The following is a 25796-nucleotide window of genomic DNA, read 5'->3' as shown; positions in this document are numbered from 1 at the left end:
GAAGCGTAGAAAACGACGATGGGATAGCCGTACAGGTACGTGGAGGTACGCTTCTTTCAGATCGATAGAGGTCATCCAGTCCGCTGGTCGAATGGAAGCCAGAATCGAACGGAGGGACTCCATCTTGAACTGATGGTATACTATAAATTCGTTCAGCTTCTTGAGGTCCAAGATGCCCCTGTGGCCCCCGGACGCCTTGGGGACCAGGAAGAAAATTGAATAGAAGCCGGTCCCGCGATGATGGTGGGGAACCGGTTCGATGGCTTGAATTTGAAGCAGGTGATGGATCTCTGCCTCCATTAGCTGGCGCTTGTCCAAGTTGGGGGAAATAGGGCATTGTACGAAGTGAGAGGGAGGTCTTGAACGAAACTCCAGAGTAAGTCCCAGACGAATTGTCTGGAGCACCCAGGCGTCCGACGTCGAGATCTCCCACTGGGGAAGAAAATGAGCCAGACGGCCGCCAATGGGAAGATGGATGTAGTCACTTCCCTCTTCGAAAGGTACGGGATCCCGTACCTCGAAATGGTCGTTTGGGTGCTGGGGCCTTCCGACCACGGTCCCTGAAGGATGATCTATCGAGGGAACGGTCGAAACCTTGAGAATAGGGCCTTGAGGAGAAGGATCCCGAGGGACCGGAGTCGTTCCGAAAGGGCTGCCTGGAGAAGTAGGACGAAGGTCTACGATCTGCCCTCTTATACGATGATGGCATCACCTTCCGTTTATCCTTGTCCTCGACAAGGATGGGGTCTAAGGCTTCTCCAAAAAGACGGGACCCCTTATATGGAGTTGAAGCGAGGCGCCACCTAGACTTGGCATCAGCTCTCCAATTTTTAAGCCATAATAGACGGCGAGATGTGACGGACGACACCAGGGCGCGCGAAGCAAACTTCGCGGCATTGAGCGAGGCGTCTGCTGTATATTCGGTAGCCGCCACCAGTTTGTTGACATCTTGGCGGAGGCGTGAATCTGCAGGGGGAAGGCGCTCGTGGAGTTGACGGAGCCAGATTAGGCAGGCACGGCTGAAGAAAGAAGCAGAGGTGGCTGCCCTAACCGCCCATGCGGCCGCATTGTGCGTACGTCGGAAGTTAAACTCAGCTTTTCGGTCCTCTGAGCGCAAACCGTCGGCGACGTCGTTGGAGATTACAGAGGAAGCCGTCAGATTGGCCACTGGCGCGTCAACAGTTGGTAACTGAAGGAGATCTTGGAGACTAGGCGCCGAACAATAAAGTTTTTTGTCTAGCCCCGAAGGAGCGGGCAAGGAGGAAGGCGTGGACCAGGATCGTTGGACCACCTCAGAAAATAGCTGTGGACACGGAATAAAGTCCGCTTGCGCCTTAGGCGCCGTAAACAAGGCCTCATGTTGTTGAGAGGTACCGGGCTGATCAACTTGAGAGACTGGGTCAGCCATATTTGTGGCCAACTTGGCCTTGCGCAGGAGCGATTTGAATAACGACGGTCTAAAGAGCCCAGAGAAGGCTGGCTTTTCGGGTGGCATATCTGCATCGTCAGATAAGTCCATATCCGACGGGTCGCACTCTCCCTCCTCCGAAGACGACTCCTCGTGGTGACCATGGTCCAGATACAGCTCGGACCCATGCGTCATAGCCTGATACTGGGTAGGGACCTGTTGGGGGTCCCGGGCCAGAGGAGGAGGAGGAAAACGTGGCTGAGGCCAGGCTCCATATGGTGCAGCCTGTTGAGAAGTCGCTGCCAGCGTCCTGGTAACCGTGTCAGAGATGATCCGCTGAATATCATACTGAGAAGGTGGAGGAGCTGCCTCCGTGGCGCGCAAGCCTGCCGCCGTGGGAGTAAAGGTTGCCTCCGGCTGAGACCGTCGAGGGAGAGTGGCAGTGCACGAGAGGTCCACCGGCTCCATGCAGTGAGACATTAACGCCTCAGGGAAAACTTCCATGTTTGGCGATGGAAACAACGGTTGCAAAGGTTGTTGAGGAGCCTGATGGACGGGCTGGACCGTAGCTTCGACAACGGGCGAGAGTGGCGTAGGTAAGTGTGCGAAAGCAGCTTGTGCTGACTGGTTGCGCGCTTTCTCGAACTGGCGCTCCAGAGCCTTGTGTCTCCTGGAGGCGTCCTTGTCTGCGGCTGATGAGTGTTTTGTCTTTTTAGAGCGTGGAGCAGCCGATGAAGATGAATGCGAAGCGCGTTTGCGGGACCGTTTACGTTGCTTGGCCTGGTCGTGAATGCGCTCGGGAGAGCTGTTGTCCTCCAGATCAGATGAGAGAGCACGTTCAGCCATGTTGTAACCTTTGTTTCTTTTTTTTTTTTTTTTTTTGAAAGGAGGAAGATGAAGATTCAATAAGTATTTAATTTATGTAAATGGATACAGAGGAATAAATGAAGAGAGCCCAAGGCTAGCAGGTAAGTCTTTTTTTTTTTTTTTTCTTTTTTTTTTTTTTTTAAAGGTAACAACAGATGATAACAGTAGAAGAACCAAAAGAAGCACAGCAGGTAAGTCCAAAGAAAACAATGGGAGAACTAAGAACTCCAACAGTTATAACACAGAGGCAATGTCATAAGCCCAAGAAATTGCCAGCAGGAGGCTTTGGCTTCCAGCAGCCAACTGCGCATGCGCAAGGCAGTTGCTGGGCAGAATAAAACAGCCGTTGACTTCCTTGCACCAGGGTGGAGGGAATGGCTTCAGGGGAGGGCTGCAGAAGAATAGATGATTTTTTCTGGCAGGGAGTCCTTTGCTTATCGCCTCCCCTGATGGTGGAAACGAGGTGCCCAGCTGTAGGGAGGGTTAGAGAAGGCTCGCCGGAGGGACAGGCAATCTGGCGTGAGCTGTCAGAAATGGCGGCTCTGAGCGCTGAGGTGGGCGAAAAAAGGGCGCGAAAAAATCAAATGCTCCTAGCGCCGCTGCCCAGCAAGCGAGAGGACGAGGAGGGAAGCCAACGATAGAGAAGGGCAGCTGAAGCCTCAGAAGAACTTCCAGCGCTGCGTGGGACGACTGGAGCTGAGAAAAGCCGCTTGCGATTTCAAATTGAAGCTGCTGATTGAAGTATCGGCAAGGGGAAGTTGCGGCGCCGTCCCTGTGCTTCCCAGGCGCGCGATCGTTCAGAAGCGATCCCAGCGCCAGCCACCAGATCAAATTTAAATGAGAAAGTGCCGCTGGGAGCAGGGCAACTATCTCAAGCCGCTAATGTCCGAGATCAAGTCCAAGGGCGGGGGCGGTGTTACCGGGAGGCCGGGAAACCTACCCACACGCCAGCGGCTATAAAGTGGAACGGGGATTCAGATAAGTGGCCAGGGTCCCGGAGAAGGTAAAAGTCCCAGACAGCCTGCCTGAGGTGGCAGGCAAAACTCACCCCTGGCCAACCAATCGAAGAGAGAAAATTTAATCCAACGAAAAAGGCAGAAAATTATGAAGAAATCCAAAGCTTCAGGAACAGTTTAGTAGAGGAATATAGAGAAAAATTCAGACAGTGTCACAGGCTCAACTGAGTGAACTAAACTGGGACTCTGTTGAGCAAGTGGGCGTGTCTGAAGAGAAATCTCTTAAAGGAACACACTCAGTGTAGGCTATCCAACTACTGAACAACCCGAAGCTTTGGATTCTCCAAGCTGCGCGTTGGAGAAAGGAAGTTTTTTGAAAAAACACAGGGATGAGAGGTTCCTAAATTACAAACCTGAATCTAACTCAAAGGACCATTAAGAAAAGAGAATTTTAATTATAAGTAATGGACTACACAACCTTTCCCATCATTTCTCTTTTTTCAGACTACTTGGTTTTTAAGAAATCACAATGGAAAGATATATGCTATAATTTTATTTTACTCCTCTACATGTCAGTTCTTACTTCTCTAACATGCTGATCATTTCATCAGCTATATCATCTCATTCTGGTATAAAGAAACTACTAGACATAAACTTTTCTCTTGGTATTGCTATATATAGATACAAGCTTTTCCACAAAAACATGTGATTTTCATCACTAGACAGTTGGAATAATGTCAAAAATTGAAAGTTAATGATTGCATGGTTTTGCTCTGCTTGTGCATTCTTTTAAAATGGAAGTAATAATGTAAAGTGAAATACTATTTAACTTAGTTATTCTAAAACCCATGCTACCATCTATATATTTTGTGCCAAAATGCTCACCAAATAAACATGTTGTAATCTCTTTTATGTTTAGCAGCCTTTGAAAAATATTGGTGTACATGAATGCTTCAAATTTTCCTTGCTTACATGAGCATTGTTTCATGTCAATTGCTATCAATGTGTTGGAGGATATATTTCATGACCCAAAGTCTTCAAAAAACTAAAAAGTATATGTGTTTTTCTCTAGAAATAATTCCTTATCCTTAATAAGCTTTAAAAATAAAAATTAGCTGCAATTAATTACCCATTACTTGTAAATAAGCTCCATTAAACTCAATGGGACTTCTGATAAGATTACATTAACAATTATCCTAAAACAACTATTCATGCCAAATGGCTAAGACAAAACTTGCCAGATTATAACTGGTTTCCAGCAGCCATAATGTAGATTGTCTGCTTTGACATTTTCTGTGCATCTAGCCATTTAGTTTGTACTGTATAGTTTAATGTAACATGTGGACCACTTGTTTGGCTTAAACAAGTCATAAATAAAATGACTGATTATTTAACACAAAAGCTATATTTCTTATCTATAATATGGATTATGTACAAATGCATATATACTTATATTACAAAACCTTATTATATCAAAGATAAAAGTTTAATAAATGGAATATTTTCTCCCATAGAATTATTAAAGAATCAAACTAATTCACAAATCAATTCTTCACAGCATTCTGCTTGGGCTTTAGGAAAATTATCAAGGTCTACCTGTTCTGTCTTGCATAAGAGGTGGTGGTGTTGCAATTGAAGGTGGGGTTCACAGTCATGTGGTGTTTGTGTTTTTTGTTTTATTTTCTGCCCTTTTTATTTTTATATGCATTTGGAAAGGTGAATCATTATTTTCATTTTTCTGTAAATTTCCTTTATTAGCCACTCAGCCTTCAGGAATGGGCAGCCAAATGAGTGAATTAATAAATAAACAAAACCCTGACCTGATTACATGCTACTTAATCTATGTGCCTGATGACACATTTATTAAAATTAGCCTCTTAACAATTCTATAGTGATATCATTGTTAATTCTTTTTTAATACTACTCAATTGTAAAATGTCTCCAAGTTTTTAAATTTAGCATTAACATGTACACGATACCAAAACCACCATAGCAACCTTTAGAGATAGTGAATTGTAGTAAACTATAGTTATATTCAGTTTTCTAGTTGCTATACAAGGAGGAAGCTGAGCAACAGTGTTTTGTAAATTGCCTTCTAAGGTGAGAATATAAAAAGAGTAAGATTTAATTTATCATTCAAGTACAGCATTCCAACAGACTACTGAAGTCACATAAAAAAACTAATAAAGGAAAAAATCCAAATAAGACAGCTAAAATTACTATCCTTTGTTGTTTTTTAAAAATAAATATGATGTTAATGCCACTGAACAAAGAGTCAATGATTTCAAGTACCCTTTATATAGCACTTAGTGCGTAGTCATGGCTTAATATAAGTGCATTTACAAAATTAGCTACATGCATATCCAAGTATCTGGTTTCACAAGGCACATGCGAATAAGACACCAATACTGCTGGCCAAGAGAATTTAATGTTTAGCATATATGACAGAGAGAGAAAAAAACTGTCTAAATTAAATTCAAATAAATTCTTTAGATGAAAAATAAGTTTAATTACCTCAGTATACTTTTCCTAAAAAATAATGTTACAAGTCATCAGTTAGGATGGTAACTGCTTTAAAATAAAGTTGGTATATTACAAGCACTTTCTGACCTAGAAAATCGTAAAATAAAACGCCTGCTTCATCAAAATGACAGAAAAACAAAAACAAAAACCCAACACAACACAAATAAGATTTGTTGTTTGCAGCCAGCTATTATTACAGCAAACTTTATTACTGCTCTAAACATTTAAACAATTCTCACAGGGCCTTTTTGTTGTTTAGTTACCGTGAAAAAGATTTATAAAGCAAAAGGCAATCTCTAAAATTCAACATTTAAAAAAGATCCCTGTTAAGGTCTAAAATTTAATAATCAAGTTTAACACCGATCCTAAAGCCCAACTAGCTTTGAACGATTGCCAGTATGACGTGATTACAAGTACTCCACATACCATTCTGAGTCAGACTCTTCCCCCGGCATGAAAATAGCCATTACTTTCCCCAAACCATTGTTGCTAGTTACCTCCGAGTCCCGAAGCGAGGCAATAATTCCTGGTAACCAGAGTAGACGGCGACCACGCCTTCCCGCTGCTCTAACAAGTTGCAAGAGGAGCAGCCGTGTCACATTTCTCCTTTCATACACACCAGCGATCCTAAAGATTAGCCCGCTCGGCCAGCGTAAAAAAACTAAGCTAGCAAAACGGCACGAAAGGGTGAGGGCGGGGGCAGAGACAGGCGCACAGCGCGAAAGGGAAATTTCTAGTTCCCAAATTAAAAAAAAAAAGGGGGGGGGGGAGAAAGCCCGTACAGAAAGCGAGAACTGAAGCAAAGCGAGAAACGAGCTGAACTATTTATATAACTCTCACATACGCCGGCGGCAAGAAAGCTACTTTATACGTCAGTCTGTAAATAATACTAGCAAAAAGAAAAAAGAAAAAAAGAGGGGGATATTTATTAGTCTTTTGCCAAGTCGTGGCAAAAAAAAAAAAGAAAAGAAACCCGGACATCGATTGTTCAGACATCGATTGTACCAGAAAGAATGGAAAATGTTTCCACCAAACTCTGCCAAGGCAAAGTTTTTAAAAGCGCCGTTGCAAGCAAGCCCTCTTCCCAGGATCGAGGCACGGAGCTTAGTTGGGACCCGGGTCCGTGCTCTAATCTCTCTCCCCTAAACTAAACCCCAGCGGCGATTAGGATCCGAGCAATCAAATCTCCCTCCGGGTGGCCAAAATCCTCCTAGAGGGCTTTTTTTTCCCCCTTCCACACCCACCTGCTTAAGGGCAGATTTTGCTCTCCTTCTGGGAAACGCCAAAAGCCCGATTTCCCCGACTTTTCTCAAACCGACTCGCCTCTACAGGACAGCTTCATTTGGAGCGCGCTGGGCCGCGAAAAGGAGTCGAAGCCAAAAGCTCAGGAAGAGCTGAGAAGTTGAAGGCAGGGGGTACGAATGGCCTCAGCACCCCTGCCCAGCCCCACACTTTCCACCCCCAGAGTTCAGCGGTGGGTAAGAATAAGCCCAGAGGCTTCGCCCTTCCCGCCCTCCCTGGGGAAGAAAAAGCAGCCTGGCTCCCTTGTCCCCGGCTCTTACTTCACAGATCGGGCAGCGCTGGACTCCCCGCAGCCACCGCCGCCGCCGCCGCCTCAGCCCTCGGCATGACCGGAGAGCTACTACAAGGAGGCGCCTCCCAGGCCCGACTCAACCCCGGGCTGCTGCTGCTGCTGCTGTTGCTTCTGCTGCCGCCGCCTCCTCAGCCGCTGCCATCTTGTCCTGGCGGCTGTGAGGAAAGCGCCCCACCTCAGCCCGCTCAGCTCCCCGGGCCTCTGCCTCATCTTCCCGGGGAGGGATCCAGCCTGCCGCCGCCACTTCCTTTGCTGCCACCGCCCACTCCGGCGGCTGTTCTCTTCCCGCTTCTTTGGCGGCGGGGCCTGCGGGAACGAGTGCAGCTGGCTCCTCCGTCGTAGCCCTGAGCCGCCCACTCCACTCCCGGGGCAGCGAAGCCGAGGCAGCTTCCTCAACGCCGCTCCGACATGTCTCAGTTCCGTTTCCAGCCTGCGGGGTTCTCCTGGCGAGCGCAACCGGCCCGCCCTTATCCGCAGCTGTAGCGCCCCCGGCTGGCTACCGGCCGCCGCCTCCTAACTGGATTTCGCCATCCGAAACCCGCCTCCTTCTCGGGGTGAGCATCTTTGGCCCTCGGTTGTACGGTACGGCTCTGGCAGAAGAGCCCAATAAAGGGATGGTCAAGGGAGGGGAAAGGGAAGAAAGAAATCGCCCTTCCTTTCAGACCGCCGAGACCGACCTTCAGGCGGGGCGACCGAAGCTGCCTTTAAAGGGGATTTAGGATGACAGCCAAAAGCCAAGTCCACTTAATGGCTACGCGGATTTGCAAGTAGATCTCTGAAGAGCCCAAAGCTGTTTTCATTTCAGTCTGCTTCTAATAATAAGTAGCCGGCTTCTCATTTGCTTGAGAAACATTTAAATAATTAAACTTTAATAAACCATCTGTTTCGCAACTAGAATTCCTTCTCCTTTGCAGGGGAGTACTCATATGAAAATAAGCCCTTTGTCTATTTCAGGCCATGATGACCAGCTGACCAAAAGTATTGGATAATGATGGTTCAAAAACAAATACAATGATGTTCTGTTCTTCTCATAAGTTGTATGTGCACAATATGTCAAACTAAAGAACTTTTTTAAAAAACCTTTGGAGGGGTTACTTTCATGTACAACACTTTTCTAGACTTTGCCTCTCGGAGACCATTGCTAATGCTTCCATTAATAATCATTATCCTGGAAAAACTACCCATTGAGCAGGAACAAAAAAGCATGATTTAATAGCTACCGCTTTTATTTCTCCAGAAAGCCACCATCAATATTTGCCTAGATAATGATCACTTGATCCTAGTTTTGAACTGGAGACTCATCACCCTATTTGTTAATTTCTCATAGGCCTATTACATGCAGATTTATCTTTATGAAATATAGATTCAAAAGATGGTCAATGAGATACAGCTCTCAGGACCTCTTCCCAAGGATAGGGTAGCAACAAAGGACTGAGATTGTTACAATTTTTTTCTTTATCCCAAATAATAAAAATGTTCTCAGAGACATGACAATTTAATCTAAACATGAGCCATAAAAATATACTATAGACCTCCCTAGAAGCAACCTTTTAATTTTATGTATTTGAACTCTGGTTTCATCACAAAGCCATACAAGCTAGGAGGGTCATAGTTGCTATATATCATAGATACAAATAAAATCTCCCTCACACCTCCTACTTGACAATATATCTCTAGTGGGAAAAGTTAAGCCCCGCCTAGTAGCAAAAACCAGACACTGCCAAAGAAGCTTGGTAGCAACTGACACGATAAGGAAAAGCAAATAGATTTAGCTATTTTCTGAAGATCAGTTGTACCACCCGTGAACGCTGTGTTGCCTAGTAATAAATGACACTTCCCAGCAGCCTCTTAGGAAGCCTATTTACCTGAGCTATATATGAGTGAATGGATGAGGGCATGGGCAATTTGGTATAAGCCAAATTAATTGGGGGATATCTCAAGAGAACATAGCATACTTTTGCATTTGTTCAAAAATTATGCTGTTTGATTCATTGTTTATTTACATTGATGAGTTAATTGAAATCCTTAAATATTGGTTTAGGGCCATTATTATTTCCATCTACAAGTAACATAAGAAATATCTGCCAGCCAATGATCAACTACTAAGCTTCCTAATTATAATTGACAACATCTATGCCAAAAATGTATTTTGACATTGTAAAATTGGCCGGGAACAACGTTTATCAGACAAATAGGCTGATTTCATATCAGGGGCCTGGTTTTCTATATCCTGATGGAAGTGTGTGCCTAGTCCCAAAAAGTTTATATTTGCAGTATTTGTAAACTTTAAATAAACTTTTGACTCCAGTTCTTTGGAAATACTATGTCAGAAGTTAAAGGTCTCCTTGATCTTATTCACTTTCACAATGCTTGTTCACTTTCACAATTTTATGTAAATGCCAGTCTGAAAATGCAATGCAATGCAGCATGATATTTATTTTATTCAATTTTGGCACCACCTGACTCCAACTTGACCCTAGGTGACTTACAATAAAAACAAGATAGAAAGAACCATAAATAAATGAGTAAAGTTGAAAATCCAGTCAGTGTTAATCAGCTGTTCTATCAACTGAATTATTTTATGGTTATATTTTAATCTGTCTCTTGAGCTGATATATAACAAAACAAAATAACCAGTTAAAGTGAACACACAATCATCTATGTGGTCCACCTTTTTTACTCTTTAGACATAAATTTCTGTTCTAATCAGTAGGCTATAACCTGTTTCTCTCATGTGTAATTTAAATATCAATTACATAGTGGATGATTTAAATAAAAAAACATCTTCCAATTTTATAAATAATCACATAGCAAATATAGTATAGTATAGGGATTCTATTGGAGATCTCAGCAGGATTAAAAAGAACATTCAGTGCAACAGGATTTTTAGTGTGGACCATTGTTAGAAATTAACTTTTTAGAAAACTGAAACTTTAAACTTGGCAACCCCCTCTCCAAAAAAAAAAACCTCAAGAAATGTTCTTAAAATATCACAGGGCAAGCCAGTCTAAATTCATAAGGTAACTGTCTGAGGCAGCCTGATTGTCCTAAGCTTGGCATTTTGCACTGAAGCTTTTGAAAACAATGTGAAGACTAGAGCCTGGATTATTATCTTTTACTATTAATACAATAAGCTTCCAGTCACAAGATTTGGCTCTTCAATTGAACAATTGGACAATCTTCTTAGGTAAAGAACATAAAAATTAAATTGTTAGTACGGATTCTCCTCTCCATTAGCTTTTTGTTGCCAGGCCAGAGTTCAGATCAAGGATGATAAACATGGAGCATCAAACCAAATGCAACAGCTTCTTTACTCTTATTAACAAGTGCTTTAAAAACCACCAGTTTTTGTATTTAGATCAACTTCAGATCTCTAAATTCTACAAACCATTACGCTCTCATTTTGATGTTTTATCCTTAGCCATCCTAGAAGGCAGCCTTATAAACTAAAGCCCTGCCCTCTCTAGAGCTGAAGTAATAGAAACTTTGGTCTTTATCCTCATATATGGACTTTTTAATTTCTAAAATAAGTTGATACAGCTTCATATTCTGATTTCTATGGCCAGACTAATTCATTCTAGGTTCAAGATTGCATCAGCAAATGTAGCCACATTTCAAGTAGTGGCCTGAAAAATATGGCAGCAATTAAGAATCATCTCATCTCACTTCCTTCCACTACAGGAAAATTCAATTGTATAATAAGGAGCAAAGTGCTTTTCTTAGATAACAGTGTAGGAGTGGTCAGTTGTCTTTACAGTACAGTGAACAGCCACAGATAATTATTACAGATTCTGCCAATAAGAATAAAGACTCTAATTACCAACATATCAATCACTATATCAATCACTATACCAAATTTCATTACCAAATGAAAGATTGCATTTCATCCAGTTTGAGGATTCCTATGCATTAAAAGGCACAATAATTCATTTATTACACATTCAGACTGGTGGTGGAATTCAAATTTTTTTACTACCAGTTCTGTGGGTGTGGCTTGGTGGGCGTGGTGTGGCTTGGTGGGCATGGCAGGGGAAGGATACTGCAAAATCCCCATTCCCTCCCCACTGCTGGGGGAAGGATATTGCAAAATCTCCATTCTCACCCCATTCTGGGGCCAGCCAGAGATGGTATTTGCCGGTTCTCTGAACTACTCAAAATTTCCACTACCAGTTCTCCAGAACCTGTCAGAACCTGCTAAATAGCACCCCGATTCAGACTCTGTTTCAAGATTCTAGGTTTAATAGATGAATACCAATCAAAGTCTTATAACTAAGAAACTACAAAATAGATATGCAAGAGAGCATTTAAAAATTGGTTTTGAATTGATTCTGCTGAAGTCAGGTTAGAAAAATAACATACAAAATTTTCTTCATGAGATAAAAACCTTATAGTCCAGTATTCTTTTCTTTTTGTTGTAACTAACATAGTACCCTAACTCCCACCATTAATGTTCATCAGTCATATGCAAACATTGTAATTTACAAAAGAATTCACACATCCATTCTGTCAATCAAGGCTTCTTACTTTACCAAATTTGGAGCACACAATCCATTTCTGTGTTGAAATTGCTCTGTTATATTGTTTATGATAGTCATGTATGCATGCATATTGGCTCATATTTTCTGTTTAAAGCCTCCCCTTCTGTGCTATTGTCTGATGGGATTTTAAAGTAAACAGCTACTTCTCTACTCTTTCAATGCCTCCTTACAAATTAAGAGACTATAAATACATTAGTTATAATAATGACACCAAAAAATATGTGATGTATTTGCTTCTAGAAATATACGAAGACAATTTGCTAATCATGCTGTCTGTTCCAGAATTTGGAATAGCAGACTTGCTAAGCTTTTTATGGGCCCCAAGTGAAGAAAGTATAAAACAGAGAAGGTAGATCACCTTTAAGCATTCCAGAAAGGATTGTGCCATCTGTACTCCTTTACATTGGATAGTACTCCAGAAGCATGAATCCTTTTTGGAGGGAAGAGTCCATTAACTGCTATTGAAAGCATGGCATTGCATCAACCTGCTTCTGTTATCCATAACCACTTCCTAGGACAGTTACATCTCCTTAAAAAGCATGCATGCATTTTTATGGACCTTAATCTTGCCAAGCTGTTGCCCAGAGAGAAAGCTATTCCAGTAAACAAATTAACCACTATAAAAATTCACATCAGTTCTGAAAAAAAACATTTTAATCTGTAAAGATCCCTTTGTTGTCCACATTCAGTTAAAACTACATACGTAACCAGTTTTCTACATGATTATTATGCCTTACTTTCTCAAGAAAGCTAATGAGTAACCAAGTTCATGTTTGTACATTTATAGGCTGACAGGAAGCTTGGTAAATATTCACTAAGTCAGAAAATAGCTCCTAAGGTATGTTTTTCATCCATTAGAACTGAAAATAAGCCACTGGGAGCAATTTTTTTCTTTATTTTTAAAACAAAAACAATGGAAAAAGCAAACAGTCATAGTGTAACATTTACTGCTTCACAAGAAATCTCCTTGAATTAACTTTTTTAAAATTTGTTTCTTTTCAGAGAGGAAAACAAAGGTTGAATGGATACCATACCCTAGTGCTTACACTGTGGTATTGTTATAGCCAGGCCTCTGTAATGTAAGCCAGCCAGAGCTTACAAATACCATTGTTAATTACTCCCTTTTTGAGAAGGTAAGACTGAAAAATTAATAATGAAATTATAAAACATCACTCCCCATTTATGCTGTAACTCCTCCAGACAGAAGGAAAATATGCAAACCCTACTGCGAAATCATAATCGGTGGAATTTGCATTAAGTCAAACACAAAAAGACCACCTTGTAGCTTAGCATTCCTTCTGAACCAGGAACATTATTTACATTCATTGGGTAGTAACATAGAATACTTCCTTGAAATGTAAAACTGGTTCCTGCCCCCTCATTATAATGTAATCCTGCATTTCACCAGCACAATATGCCTTTTACAGAATTAAAACAGTTCAAAGACCACAGATTTTTCCTATAGGTTAGTTTGTAAAGTACAAAGAATGATAAACGACTGTAACTGCGCAACTCTATGGACATAAAGCAAAGAGGTAAATATTTGCTTATTTCTATCACTTTTTTGCTTTAATACACCTTTGGGATGTTCCCCCAGCTGGAAAAGCTACTATTTTTATTGTTCCACTGGATTTAAAACAACATTACAAGTCATATTCTCATATATTGACATGTGAGTGTTCAATAATCTTATATACGACCACAACTGGTACCAAATTTTTCTATTGCTAAGCAGAGCAGTTGTTAAATGACTTACACCTGATTCTATAAGCTTTTTTTCCCATGATTTTTAAGCGAATCATTGCAGTTGTTAAGTGAACCATGTGGTCATTAAGTGAATCTGGCGTCCCCATTGACTTTGCTTGTCAGAAGCCAACTGAGAAGGTCACAAATGGCAATCAAATGAACCCAGGATTTATTATTTATATGCTCATAAATACATGCCAGTTGCAAAACGCTCAAATTTTGATCACATGACCATGGAAGCCCTGGAGGCGCAGTAGTTAAAGTGCAGTATTGCAGGAAAACTCTGCCCACAGCCGCCCTAGAGTTTCATCCTGATGGGCTTAAAGTTGACTCAGCTTTCCATCCTTCTGAGGTCAGTAAATCGAGTACCCAAATTGTTGGAGGCAATATATAAACCACCCAGAGAATGCTTTAAAACAGGGATACCCAGCCCCCAATCCACTGCCCATTGCTGTGTCACAGCCCATTGGAAACTGGGCCACACAAGTAGCAGGCAAGTACACAAAGGTGCATTTGCGCAAGCATTGTGTGCACGTGCAAAACCATCCCCTCTCCTCCACCACCGCTGGTCCACAGAGTTGGAAAGATTGGGGACCACTGCTTTAAAGCACTATGGAGCGGGATATAAATCTAAGTGCTATTGCTATGGAGATGTTGCAACAGTCAGGTGAGGACTGGTAGTAAGTCACTTTTTCCACTTTTCACTTCTCAAATGGTCACTAAAAGAATGGTTGTAATTTGAGGACCATCTGTATTGGACACTTGTATTCTAATATATAAGAATATGGTCAAGGTGCTTAAAGATCAATATATAAAATTCAGTCTGGAGGATTCCTTGACCGCTTGGGAAAGGAGAAAAGAATCCCCCAGAACCAAGTGTTTTCCAGTAATTCATATCTTCATTATTACATTTCACCTTTAGCAGGTAGGAGCAGAAACAGATAACTATTCACACAGTGGAAATATAATGTATCAACCTGCTTTAATAGACCTTAAATTTAACAATAAAACTTAGTTAGAACTTATATAGAACTCGAATCCATTGCTGAAATACTGAATAGTGATGTAACTTAAAGTAAGTTGAAGGCTTGCCTCATAGAATGATTCTCATAACACATTAAATTGCTTTAAAAAATACCAAGTCACATGAATAACTTTGGAATAAAAACAGAAATGCAGTCTGCCAAATAATAGTGACTTATGACGCAAAGTGAATAACTATGACCAAAAAGGACCCATGCAATTTCAGTGTAACTAACTCACTACTACAGACTTTTAGAGAGTAACAAGAATTGCTATGCAGAAGTGCTAGTTTGCTTAAAGAACTAGCATAACGCAATTCATTAGCACAACACAAATGTGCAATTTACATATCTCCAGTATAGATGTGTCACTAATTTCACAATGTCAGAGTACGTTATTAGTCCTTTCAGAAGAAAGCACTGGTAATCTGTGTGTGGTAAAACAGAGTTAGAAGAGCAGTGAATTGAAGTAGAGCTGTTGTTTTTCACAGGGAAAGTTCTTTAATCTTGACTCTGGTGTAATGGGGCCATAATTATAGAAGTAAATAAATTAATAGCCAACTGCAAAGGGGAAATTAGTGAAGCTTAAAGGCTATTATTTCCCACTTAGACTCCCTCCAAAGTGCTAATTGTCGGTGTAGAAAGTATGACAGTCAAGATGGAAAAGTGTGGAAACAGCAATTAATATGTGGAAATGAAAAAACGGCTTTTTGCTCTCCTTCTGTATTTTCTCCTGAACATTCTATAATAAGAACACAAAACACCTGATCTAGCAGGCTGCCTGTCTTTGTTTTGCATTTTAATTTTTATCCTATCAAAATTCAGACTCTAACCATTGTATCTAGTAATCTGATACGGCAAGAACAGATGGAAGATTCTTCACAATGTAAAAAGTATCTCACATTTGTTGTCTCCTGACCTGTCCCCTTCTCTCCCCACCTGCTTATCTTTTTCAAATCTCAGTATATAGATTGGAGTTTACTGAATAAAGAAAAGTGAAAAAAATATCTGCCTCTTTTAGTGTTCAGTTGATAGAATGTTGATAGAATATTTCCAGATAAATATATATAGTAGTGTAGATATACTACAGTACAGTCCTGCATGCTGTATGTTCACCCATAAGTACATTTCAATAAATAAAGCTTACTTCGGAATAAATGTATTAAGAACTGCACTCCTAATCTTCTCTGTGTTGTTTGTTACATGGATGAATGAACCAAGGTTTGTTTATGGTAAGCCGTCAAGTCATTTTTGACTCCTAGCAACCACATAGATTTTCTCCATGACAACCTATCCCTAACCTGTTCTTTCAAGTCTGCCAATGGCGCACTATCCTGCTTCTTTAAAGTTTAACTTTTTCTTCTATAGAGTGTCAGGAGGAATATCATAGCTTCCACAATTCTGATCTTTGTAAGTATAGAGACATCATAGCATCTGAATGTCTCTTCTAAGGCCTTCAGGGCTGCTCTACCAAGTACTAGTCTGTGAGGTGTTTCTGGATTGTTTGATCCTTTTAGTTGATCCTAAAAGGCAGAAACTATTCACTTTTTTATTTTCATTGCCAGTTTAACTTCTAGGGCTGGTTGTTCTACCTGTTGTCATTAGTTCGGTCTTCCTTCTATTTAATTTAGTCCAATATTTTCACTGTGGTCTTTGACTTTTAGTATCAGGCTTTCAGATTTTTTCCATTTTCAATTATCAAAATAGTTAGCATACCACAGGTTATTGGTGTTTATTCCTCCTGTTTCTTCCAATGCAGCTTTCCTTAATATGTATTCCACATATAGGTTGAATAAATAAGAGAGTATGCAGCCTTGTCACATTCCTTTATCAACCTGAAGCCAGTTTGTTTGTTTATTTGTTATAGAATTTATACGGCTGCCCACTCACTTTCATGACTCTAGGTAGCTTATAAACAATAAAAAAATATATAAAAACAGTAAAAACAGTTTGTTTCACCATGTTGTGTCCTATATGGTAAGAACTCTAATTCATAATAAACATAATAATTATTTATACTGTAGGGGTTTAACACTGATCCAAAAAGAGAGAAGAAGCCAAGGGATTGCCTATGTCATAGGAGGATTCATCAGTGCAATACATGGGAAAACAGGAGACATGAGCTTTTCTAATTCAGATAACAGGACAGCCTGTCTTGTTGATGAATAGACACAATCTGTCAAACTTGAGTTAGTTGATGTCAATGTTGTCTCTGTCCTGTGACCAGACCTGAATCCAGAAAGTACAAATAAAAAGGTCCACATAAATAGAGCCCTGGTGCAAAGTGGTTAAGTGCACTATTGCAGGCAAATTCTGCCCACAGCCTGGAGTTCGATCCTGACAGGACTCAAGGTTGACTCAGCCTTCCATCCTTCCAGGGTTGGTAAAATGAGGACCCAGATTACTGGGGCAATATGCAAATAATAATACTTCTATATTATAAGCCACCTAGGAAGTGCTGAAAAACGCTATGGGGTGGTACGTAAACCTAATTGCTATTGCTGTTGGTATAATCTGCTTCCTCTAGGGTATTCTGCATCTGAAACCCTAATTTATGCCTCAATATCCCTTCCCACAAAGTAAGTTTGAAACTGGACAATAGTTATTAAAAAGGGCTGTATCTAGAGCAGGGTTGTCAAACTGGCGGCCCATGGGTCAGATGCGTCATGTGCAGGCTACACCCACCCCAGCTCAGCAAAGGGGGAAAACGTCATGATGTCACGTGACGGCAATGTGACACCACAAGTTTGACACCTGTAATCTAGAGCCTCTTGTGGAACTAGCTTGCAAGAGTCTTCTTCAAAATTGCCAGCATCCCACAAACTAAGTGAACACCTTCTAGGTTCAAGTTATCATACATACCTCAACCACAAAAAGACCAAGAGAGGTTTAGATCAAGCCCACAAATGGCAGAAGTCTTGAGACAGAGTAGCACCCTTACTTCCTCAAAACATAGTAGCTGAAAGGAGTTGCAGATAACACAACTAGACTTTGCCCCAATCACCACATCAGAATCTGCCCAGGAAGAGCCAAGACCTTCTCAAACTTGAATGACCTGACCAGCCCAATGCAAAATGGACACAGTAGTGAGGTAGGAGAATTACCTGTTCATCCCTTCCTAATAGGGAATTTGCCATCCTAAGTAAGACTGCTGACAGTTCACTGATGCAATAAGGGAGAAGTACTGACACATTGCCTCCCTTACTGCTAGTGTCAGCTCAAACATGAGCTTTTACTTGTACTGTATGCAACCCAAAGACATCTGCAGATTCCAAGATCTTTAATAGAGTAATGAAATGCACACTGTGATGTAGTGATGAAAATATAATACGTACTTGTGAGTGATATCACAACACATGTACAAAAGGAACAAATATCACAGTGTCATGATGCATTTTTTCCTAATTTATCTTCTTTGCCTCTTTCTCTCCCACCACCCCAGACACCTCTGATGGGGGGGGAGGGCTTTTTTACTTCTTCCACCAATGTTTTTTTTAATCAAGTTTTTTATTTCATATTACATATACATATTGATGTGTGAATCTGGGTGCCATACATTTCAGTACAGATAAAATAATATTATTGCTCAGTTATCACATTCATCCAGTTTATATATTTCTAGTAGTAATACACATTTATATCAAATTATAATCTTTCATTATTTCATATTGTTTAAACATACATAATACTACCGCCGTTCAGTTTCTAAACTTCCCTCTTATCATTGCACTTGTCTTATTTTATAAAAATGTGTATACGAATATTTCCCCTTTCTTTTATTGCTGTCTTTATTCTAACTTTTATTCATGTCACCATTATATTAAAAGATGCTCAATTTGTAATACAATACTATCCTTCATTATTTCATTGTTCAATATTTAAATATACAATTCTAATGCCAATCACAATATTATTTAAACATCAAATTAATTCTATTTATATTCTTTACATTCTTCCAATCTATATGATTCCACTGTTAATACACCTGTTTATATTAAAATATGTTCTTTCATCATTTTATTACTTATTATTTCACTTTATTATTCCACTGCAAATCATATTATTTAAACAATCTCAGTAATACCATTATTCAATCTCTAATTTTCCCATTTTTAATACTTAGTTCTTATTCATATTTCCCATATTTCACTCTCTCTGTTCTAATTTCTCCTCCTGCCACCATTATTAAAAAAAAGAAAGAAAAGGGGGAGGGAGATTTTTTTCTTTCCTTTTTTTCCTATCCGCCTTCTATCCATCATCTCTTGCCCGCATCAATACTTTAATTCTTATTCTTTTTTTGACTTGCCTCCCATATTCTTCTTTTAAATCTTTATCTCTGTCTATATCTGTGTCTACATCATGCCTAGTCAATCTAAGTGTTTCTTCCATCCCCTCTTCCACTGTCTAGCTTTGAAATTATCAGCCCAGACCCCTGTCTCCCTTCCCCAAGTATCTTCCTGCTCCCCCCGTTCTCTCTTCAGATCTCTTAAAATGTTTTCCCACTGGTTTGATTCATCAAACATTATTAATTTTATTGATGACTCCTCATTATCTTCTTTTCGTTGATTCCTCAATTCTGTTTTTCCCTCTATTACTTCTGGTAGCTCCTTCCTTTCTTGGGCATCTTGGTCATTGCTCATTGCCCTTTGTATAATATTTTCCAATTTTTGATCTATGCCATCCATTAATTCCATAATCGCATTATGGAATTTGGAATCGCATAATGGAATCGCATTATGTTTTTTCTGTATCATATCCTTCATGCTTTGAAACATCCAGTCCATCTCATTCAAAGTTCTGCTCATTTCCTCCTTATAGTGAATCTTACCTTGTATTAATAAATTCCACTTTTGGCCAAAAGCTCAAGAACCATTTATTCAAATCTGAGATTACTCTTCAAAGTATACACTAATCACAGTTCTTTAGGTTCCATAAGTAGTCAGTCAATTCCATTTACATAGTCCAGGGAGTTATCCAAGCCTCTTTAAGTCACCTTTATAGACTCAGCCCAAGGGATGAAATGCTCCCAGTTCAGACCGGCTCGGGCGAGTAGGTAGCGATGGCGGAGGGCAGTTCAGAGAACCAGTAGCAAAAATCCCTGCCCCGCCCCCTATGCCCAGCTGAGCCCCGCGATCATCAGAGCCTTTTTTTCCTTTTAAATGGCTCTGACCAGCCAAGCTCTGACATTCCAGCTGAGTTGCTTGCTAATCAGGCAACTCAGCTTGGATTGCCAGAGCCATGTAAAAGAAAAAAAGTTTCTTTTTTTTCTCCCCCCCCAGCCTCCAGCTTGCTTACCTTAGCTGCTGATCGCATGACGATCGCAATCCATGCATCAGCAAGCAACTGAATTGCCCTGCCTGCAATCAAGCTCATCGGTGAGCAGCTCTTTCTGCCTGCTTGCCTTCCTGCCTAGACTTATGGACTTCAACTCCCAGCAAAGCTGGCTGAGGAATTCTGGGAGTTGAAGTCCACAAGTCTTAAAGTTGCCAAGGTTGGAAACCCCTATTCTATTGGGTAAGTTTTTTTCCCCTTTGGGAGCTTTAAAAAAATAGTTAATTGGGTTTTTTTTTAGTTGTTCTCTTTTTAGACCTAACCATTTAAAGTTTAGGAAGTTTTAAATTTAGCTGCTTTTATATAAAAATAAAAATAAAATAAAATAAAATAATATTAGTGCAGCTTTCTGAGATTTACTGTGTCTCTGTAGTGTTTCACTCTAACTACACAAACACACAAAATCTCACAAAGCTGTATGTGGAATTTTGTGTGTGTAAAGTGTGAAAGTTGTTTTTTTGGGCTTTTTGTGGCTGTGTGAGGTTCCTGCTTGTTGCAGGGGCCATTTTGGGTCTAGCACAGCTGCTTTTACATTGTGGGTGAGCCAGTTGTGTTGTGTTGTGTTGTGTTGTGTGTGTGTAAAGTGTGAAAGTTGTTTTTTTGGGCTTTTTGTGGCTGTGTGAGGTTCCTGCTTGTTGTGGGGCCATTTTGAGTCTAGCACAGCTGCTTTTACATTGTGGGTGAGCCAGTTGTGTTGTGTTGTGTTTTGTAGGTTAAAAAAGGGCAAAGAAGTGACATTGACTTGGCCACGCCCACCCAGTCACCTTACCAAGCCCCACCCACTAACTAAGCCACACCCACAGAACTGGTAGCAAAAAATTTTAGATTCCACCCCTGACTCAGCCATATAACTTTACATTCAGGGATCCCTTTAATTAAGTGTCTTCCTTGTTCTCACATTTAAATCTCCAGTAGGATACTGGAGTTATCCAGTAGGTACATAGGGTACATGTATATAGTCCAGTAAATATTTTCACAGTCCTTCAAATGGGTATTCCCAGGCTTGTATATTTTCCTTTCACCAGCAGATGGCACTCTCAGGTTAAAATTTCAATATTATTACTAAAAATCTGGTTTTAATTATTTTAAATTGTAATTCAATTATAGAAGCAGTGTTAATTTTTAAAATCCGTAATTCCAGCATTTTAAATTGCCTTCCCAATATCACATCTTCCCAATTTGAGAGTCCAATTTCCTACATTTTTGAAGAATTTTTCTCTCTCTCTCTCTTTAATCCTTTCCTTCCGGTCTGGTAGTTTTCTCAAAGTGTTTAATTGCCACTTTAACAGATAGTTCTGAGTAAATCCTAGATTTCTCTTTTGGGGTTAACTTTCAGGTAAAAAAAAATAAATCATCTCACCCAGTTCCACACTGTTTATCAAAATCTGCTCCAGCTCAAAGTTTAAATGGTCATTGGTTGGCCCAGCTTCGTGGCAGCCATCTTAGGCTATCTCTTCTACTCATTGTGTTGAGGGAAAGAAAGCTCCGGGTCAGGCAGGAGAGCTGTGACTCTCCGAGACCCCGTAGGGCGTCCCTCTTTGCTTCACCGTCTCTCCAAGGCGGCTTTGGTTCCTTTTGGAGCCCTCCAATGGGGAGAACTCAGCACAGAGACTCACTTTCTGTGTCTGATCTCACCGTGACGTCAATCGGAAGTCCCTTCCACCAATGTTTTAGGTGTCATTTCTGCTTCTTCAATTCCTGGAGCTCTGCCGTAAAGTGACTAATGTGCATAAAAAGGCTGTTTAAGAACAATCTTGTCAAAGTCTGGATCTCCTCCTTTTGCCAGAGGTTAAATATGCAAGTTACAGAACTGGTAACAGACCACACTGACATATTTGGAATTACCTTGTGATCACTTAACATAGGAACACTGTGACAGCCAGAGCTCTGAGGATTGGTCATAAATCATCCTTGTTTAGAGCCATTGTAATTTTGAACAATTGCTGAATCAGTTGTTGTAACCTGAGGACTGCCTCTAACAAGTTTGGGATAATAAGTCTGTTTAAAACTATAGTTAATATACAGCCCAATTCTGTATGTCTATTTAGAAGTAAATGTTATTATGCTCATTGTGGTCTCAGATAAGTATGCATAGCATGTTTTTAGAAACAAGGAAAGTATTTAGTAAATACCTCAAAGAAAAACACTGCTATTTATAAACATGATAAATATGTTGCTGTAGTTTTTACTCTGAGTACTGAGTACTTTTAAACAAAATATTATGAGATAATCCCCAATTTATGAATTTAATTACAGTATTTTCACTAGTAATTATGCCTATATTCTGAACCTAAATTATATAAATATTATTCTACAGGTAAACAAAACTGTCAGCAGATTAATATTTTTCATAAAATAAAAAACACTATTTCCATTGTTAATAGTGATCTTATTAGAAAAAATTACATTACAAAACTAATAGCAGTTCATCAGTAGAATGGTATACAAGTGCTTGATAATTTGTATGCAGTCTTCTATTGAATATTAAAGATTTTGATACACATTTTAGCTAATTTAAATATGTAGATTGTGTTTGTATATAATTGTGAGTATAGTCTATTAAGATGGTTTTTAAAATAAAAAATAGTCATATAATTAATTGGAGTTAAGAGTTATTTTATTTATCCCTTAATACAGTAGATTATTAAAATATTTGTAATTTTAAAAATTATAATCAGAAATTCCAAATAATTGTCCTTATTGTAATTATTATGTTTATTTTGGAACAGTTGCACTTTTCGGAAGTATTTTATCATCTATTAAAAATCTGGAGTCAGATCAAATTGAGCACCAAACAAACAGTGTTAAAATGCAAACTTTCACTTAATATCCAGACTTTATTTAAAAAATGTTGGACTTTTAATACATCAGTTAGACTTTAAAAATAAATTACCACAGGTAAAACACAGCAGATTACAACTAATTAGAAGATGATTCAGTATTGTGGCACATATAAAAATTGCTTTTTTGATCCAATTATTTATTCCTTAACAAGGGGCATTACTTAGCCAACCTTGACTGATCTGGGAAAATGAATCAGAGTCTGGCTTGGTTAGCACTTGGATATGAAACCAACAGGAGGCCCTTGGTTATAGCATAAACTGATTATTATTCAAAGCAGCACAGAGCATTCTTACAAAATAATAAGGAAACCATTTTAAATAAAATTACCAATATTCCCAAAGGACATTAAAATGCAAAAATGTTATTAAAATATGATTTAATTTTTCCACCCTGTTAATATTGAGATTTTGTTTCAAAATATTCATAGTAATATTTATCTTTTTATTGCATTACTAAAAACATAGTAACATAAAATGCTTCTACTGCTTACAAAAAAGTCCATGCATTTTCATCAATAGAAATTGATGTTCATGAATTTCAAGATCTTACTGATGGTTATAAATATTCCTAAATTACTTTTCTAACTTAGTTTTATTATTTTGATAATGCTAACTATAAACAGAAATTATGAATCTGAACCTCCTGCTGCTATTCTGCCTGGCCCCAAGACTGTAACAGCTAGACGTACACTGAGATCCACTGGCATGAGAGGCATATAAAATATTGGGATCAAAGCAAACAATCAAAACAAGTCCCTGATAGAAGTCTCATTTATTTACCTCAAGATCCTAAAATCATGGCATTTAAGTACCAAGATCTAGAGCTGAGCTGAAAATTGGAAATTATGTAGAGAATATGTCTAATGCAATGCATCTTGCAAAGTCTCCTCCCTGCTATTGCACAGGAAAAAATATTTTGCACTTTATTGCAGACTTATGCAATACAAATATTTTGTAAGTAAGGTCTGAAATGGAGGAGGAGAATGAAAAGCAGAGCAGCCTGGGCAGAAATAAACACATTCTGAGAACATGTCCTGACTACGTAGGCCTTTATCAGAAGATTAATATTCTAACAATAATAGAATTTAGTGCTTAAGTATCATGTGGTTTTCATCATGTCCAACAATGTTATAATGCCAGACATAACAAAAATTGTTTTTGCTTCCAAAGATACTTTAATCTAAACTAAGTCTACATTGTTGCCATTTCTTTTGGAATCATTGATATAGAATGAGGAACAGAAAAATGAATATTAAACAGAGATGGTTTTAAACTGATGTCTGTATAAAGGTGTGTGTGTGTAGGGAGAATGGAAAAACAAAGTTTGACTGATTTCATAACCATCTTAACATTTCAGACTGTGTATTTAAAATGTTAGAATGACAGTAATTTTCTCTCATAGCAAAATTTTCCATAACATGCTAAAATAACATGAGCTACCACAGAAAGAATGTGACCCTTCTGAAACAACTATTTTCACTATACAACTGTGCCACAGTTTTAAAAAAAGAATGGAAACAAGAAGTAACTACCTAGACCAAATTAGGCAACACAACTGAGAAATAAATGTATTAAGTGTGCTTTTAAATGAATTTTCTCCAAACAGTTCCCAAGAGAAAGGGTACGGCTAGATCGTAGTTTGGCAATTAAATGAAGGATTGCATCCCTCTAATATTTTATTGATCAAATTTTTCCAAGAAATCCAGCCATACTTCAGTCCAGGAATGAGGAAATTCAAATGACCATTTTACATGTTTGGAGAACATATGTGAGGCTATGATGTTATATAACCCTGTCACTGATACATGCTTTGGCTACTCACCTACTCCCTCAGGGGCCGTTTAGAGGCAAAAGAAGCATCTCTGTCCAGTTTGCGTCCACGTGCACAAGTTTTGTCAGCACATGATCCTTCACAAAGACATGAATTAAATTTAGGAGCAGTTCAATTGATCCATGTATTTTAAATGCATTATGCTATCTATCTGGTACATGAAAAGGCCCTGTTTTTACAAGACAATTGCAACATGGGGAGGTGAGGGTTGATTAAGGATGGTAAGACAATATCGAAATCTATCCAATTAATACAGGGTTTTACATTTAATCACAGATCCATTGCAGTGGTGAAATCCAATTTTTTTTTTACTACCGGTTCTGTGGGTGTGACTTGGTGGGCGTGGCTTGGTGGGCACAGCAGGGGAAGGATACTGCAAAATCTCCATTCCCACCCCAATGCAGGGGAAGGATACTGCAAAATCCCCATTCCCAGCCCACTCTGGGGCCAGCCAGAGGTGGTATTTGCCAGTTCTCCGAACTGCTCAAAATTTCCGCTACCGGTACCAGAACAGGTCAGAACCTGCTGGATTTCACCCCGATCCAGGGTCTTATTTGAATTAAATTGATTCTCCCCAGTCAATTAACTCTTCTTATGTCATCCAACCACTCTGACCTTTTCTGTTTTCATTTCTTCCCCACGACTACATGAGAGGATGTAAAGAAGCAGGAACAGATGGGAATGGGTTCAGCATCCTCAGCCTTGTATGTCCATAGTAGTGCTGACCCCAAGACTGCCATTATGAATGTTCACCCTTTCAGACACAATAATATTAGGCAAGAAAATGACAGCTTTTCAACCATCTTTTCAGTGACAGGAAGAAATAAAAATGCATCTGTCAGTTAACCAATTAGGGATCATATGCTCAGGAACAATGACTATATTCGCTATGTCATACAAACAGGCTCAGAAAACAATTTAAAATATACATCAAAAAGTACAGTGGGGAAAAAAACTCTGCAGTCATTACCAAATTTAATTTGCTTTCCTTTACCTAAGAGATAGGTAACAAACAACTCTATTTATTACCATCAAGGTTATACTAAGATCAAGGGCTTTTTTGAGTTAAAGCAAGAGATGCCTTGCTAAGATTATGTTGCTGGACTGACAGTATTCATGAATAAGGCATAAAACATT

At 39.5% G+C, this 25796-nt stretch overlaps 1 protein-coding gene across 10 annotated transcripts in view; it reads right to left on the bottom strand.

Moving 5' to 3' along the window:
- Positions 1 to 25413, bottom strand: part of HIPK3 (homeodomain interacting protein kinase 3) — an 89406-nt gene extending 63993 nt beyond the window's left edge. For 2 of the 10 annotated variants that reach the window (XM_087878255.1, XM_060687662.2), the window contains exons 1-2: positions 25275 to 25413; positions 24651 to 24736 (exon numbers count right to left, since the gene is read on the bottom strand). Coding sequence is in view for 1 of the 10 variants with exons in the window: in XM_034417151.2 (XP_034273042.1) it covers positions 12245 to 12254 (10 nt within the window). In the remaining 9 variants the exon portion in view is untranslated. Of the gene's footprint in view, positions 1 to 6180; positions 6556 to 6998; positions 7941 to 12244; positions 12268 to 24650; positions 24737 to 25274 lie in introns of those variants that run through there. The other 8 variants (XM_034417151.2, XM_060687660.2, XM_087878247.1 and 5 more) reach the window with 8 other exon arrangements.
- Between the last annotated feature and the right edge of the window lie 383 nt (positions 25414 to 25796).

This window comes from Pantherophis guttatus, chromosome 1, assembly GCF_059756535.1.
Source record: "Pantherophis guttatus breed Tessera chromosome 1, ASM5975653v1, whole genome shotgun sequence".
NCBI classification, from domain to species: domain Eukaryota; kingdom Metazoa; phylum Chordata; class Lepidosauria; order Squamata; family Colubridae; genus Pantherophis; species Pantherophis guttatus.
This window is presented reverse-complemented; position numbering and strand designations above follow the sequence as displayed.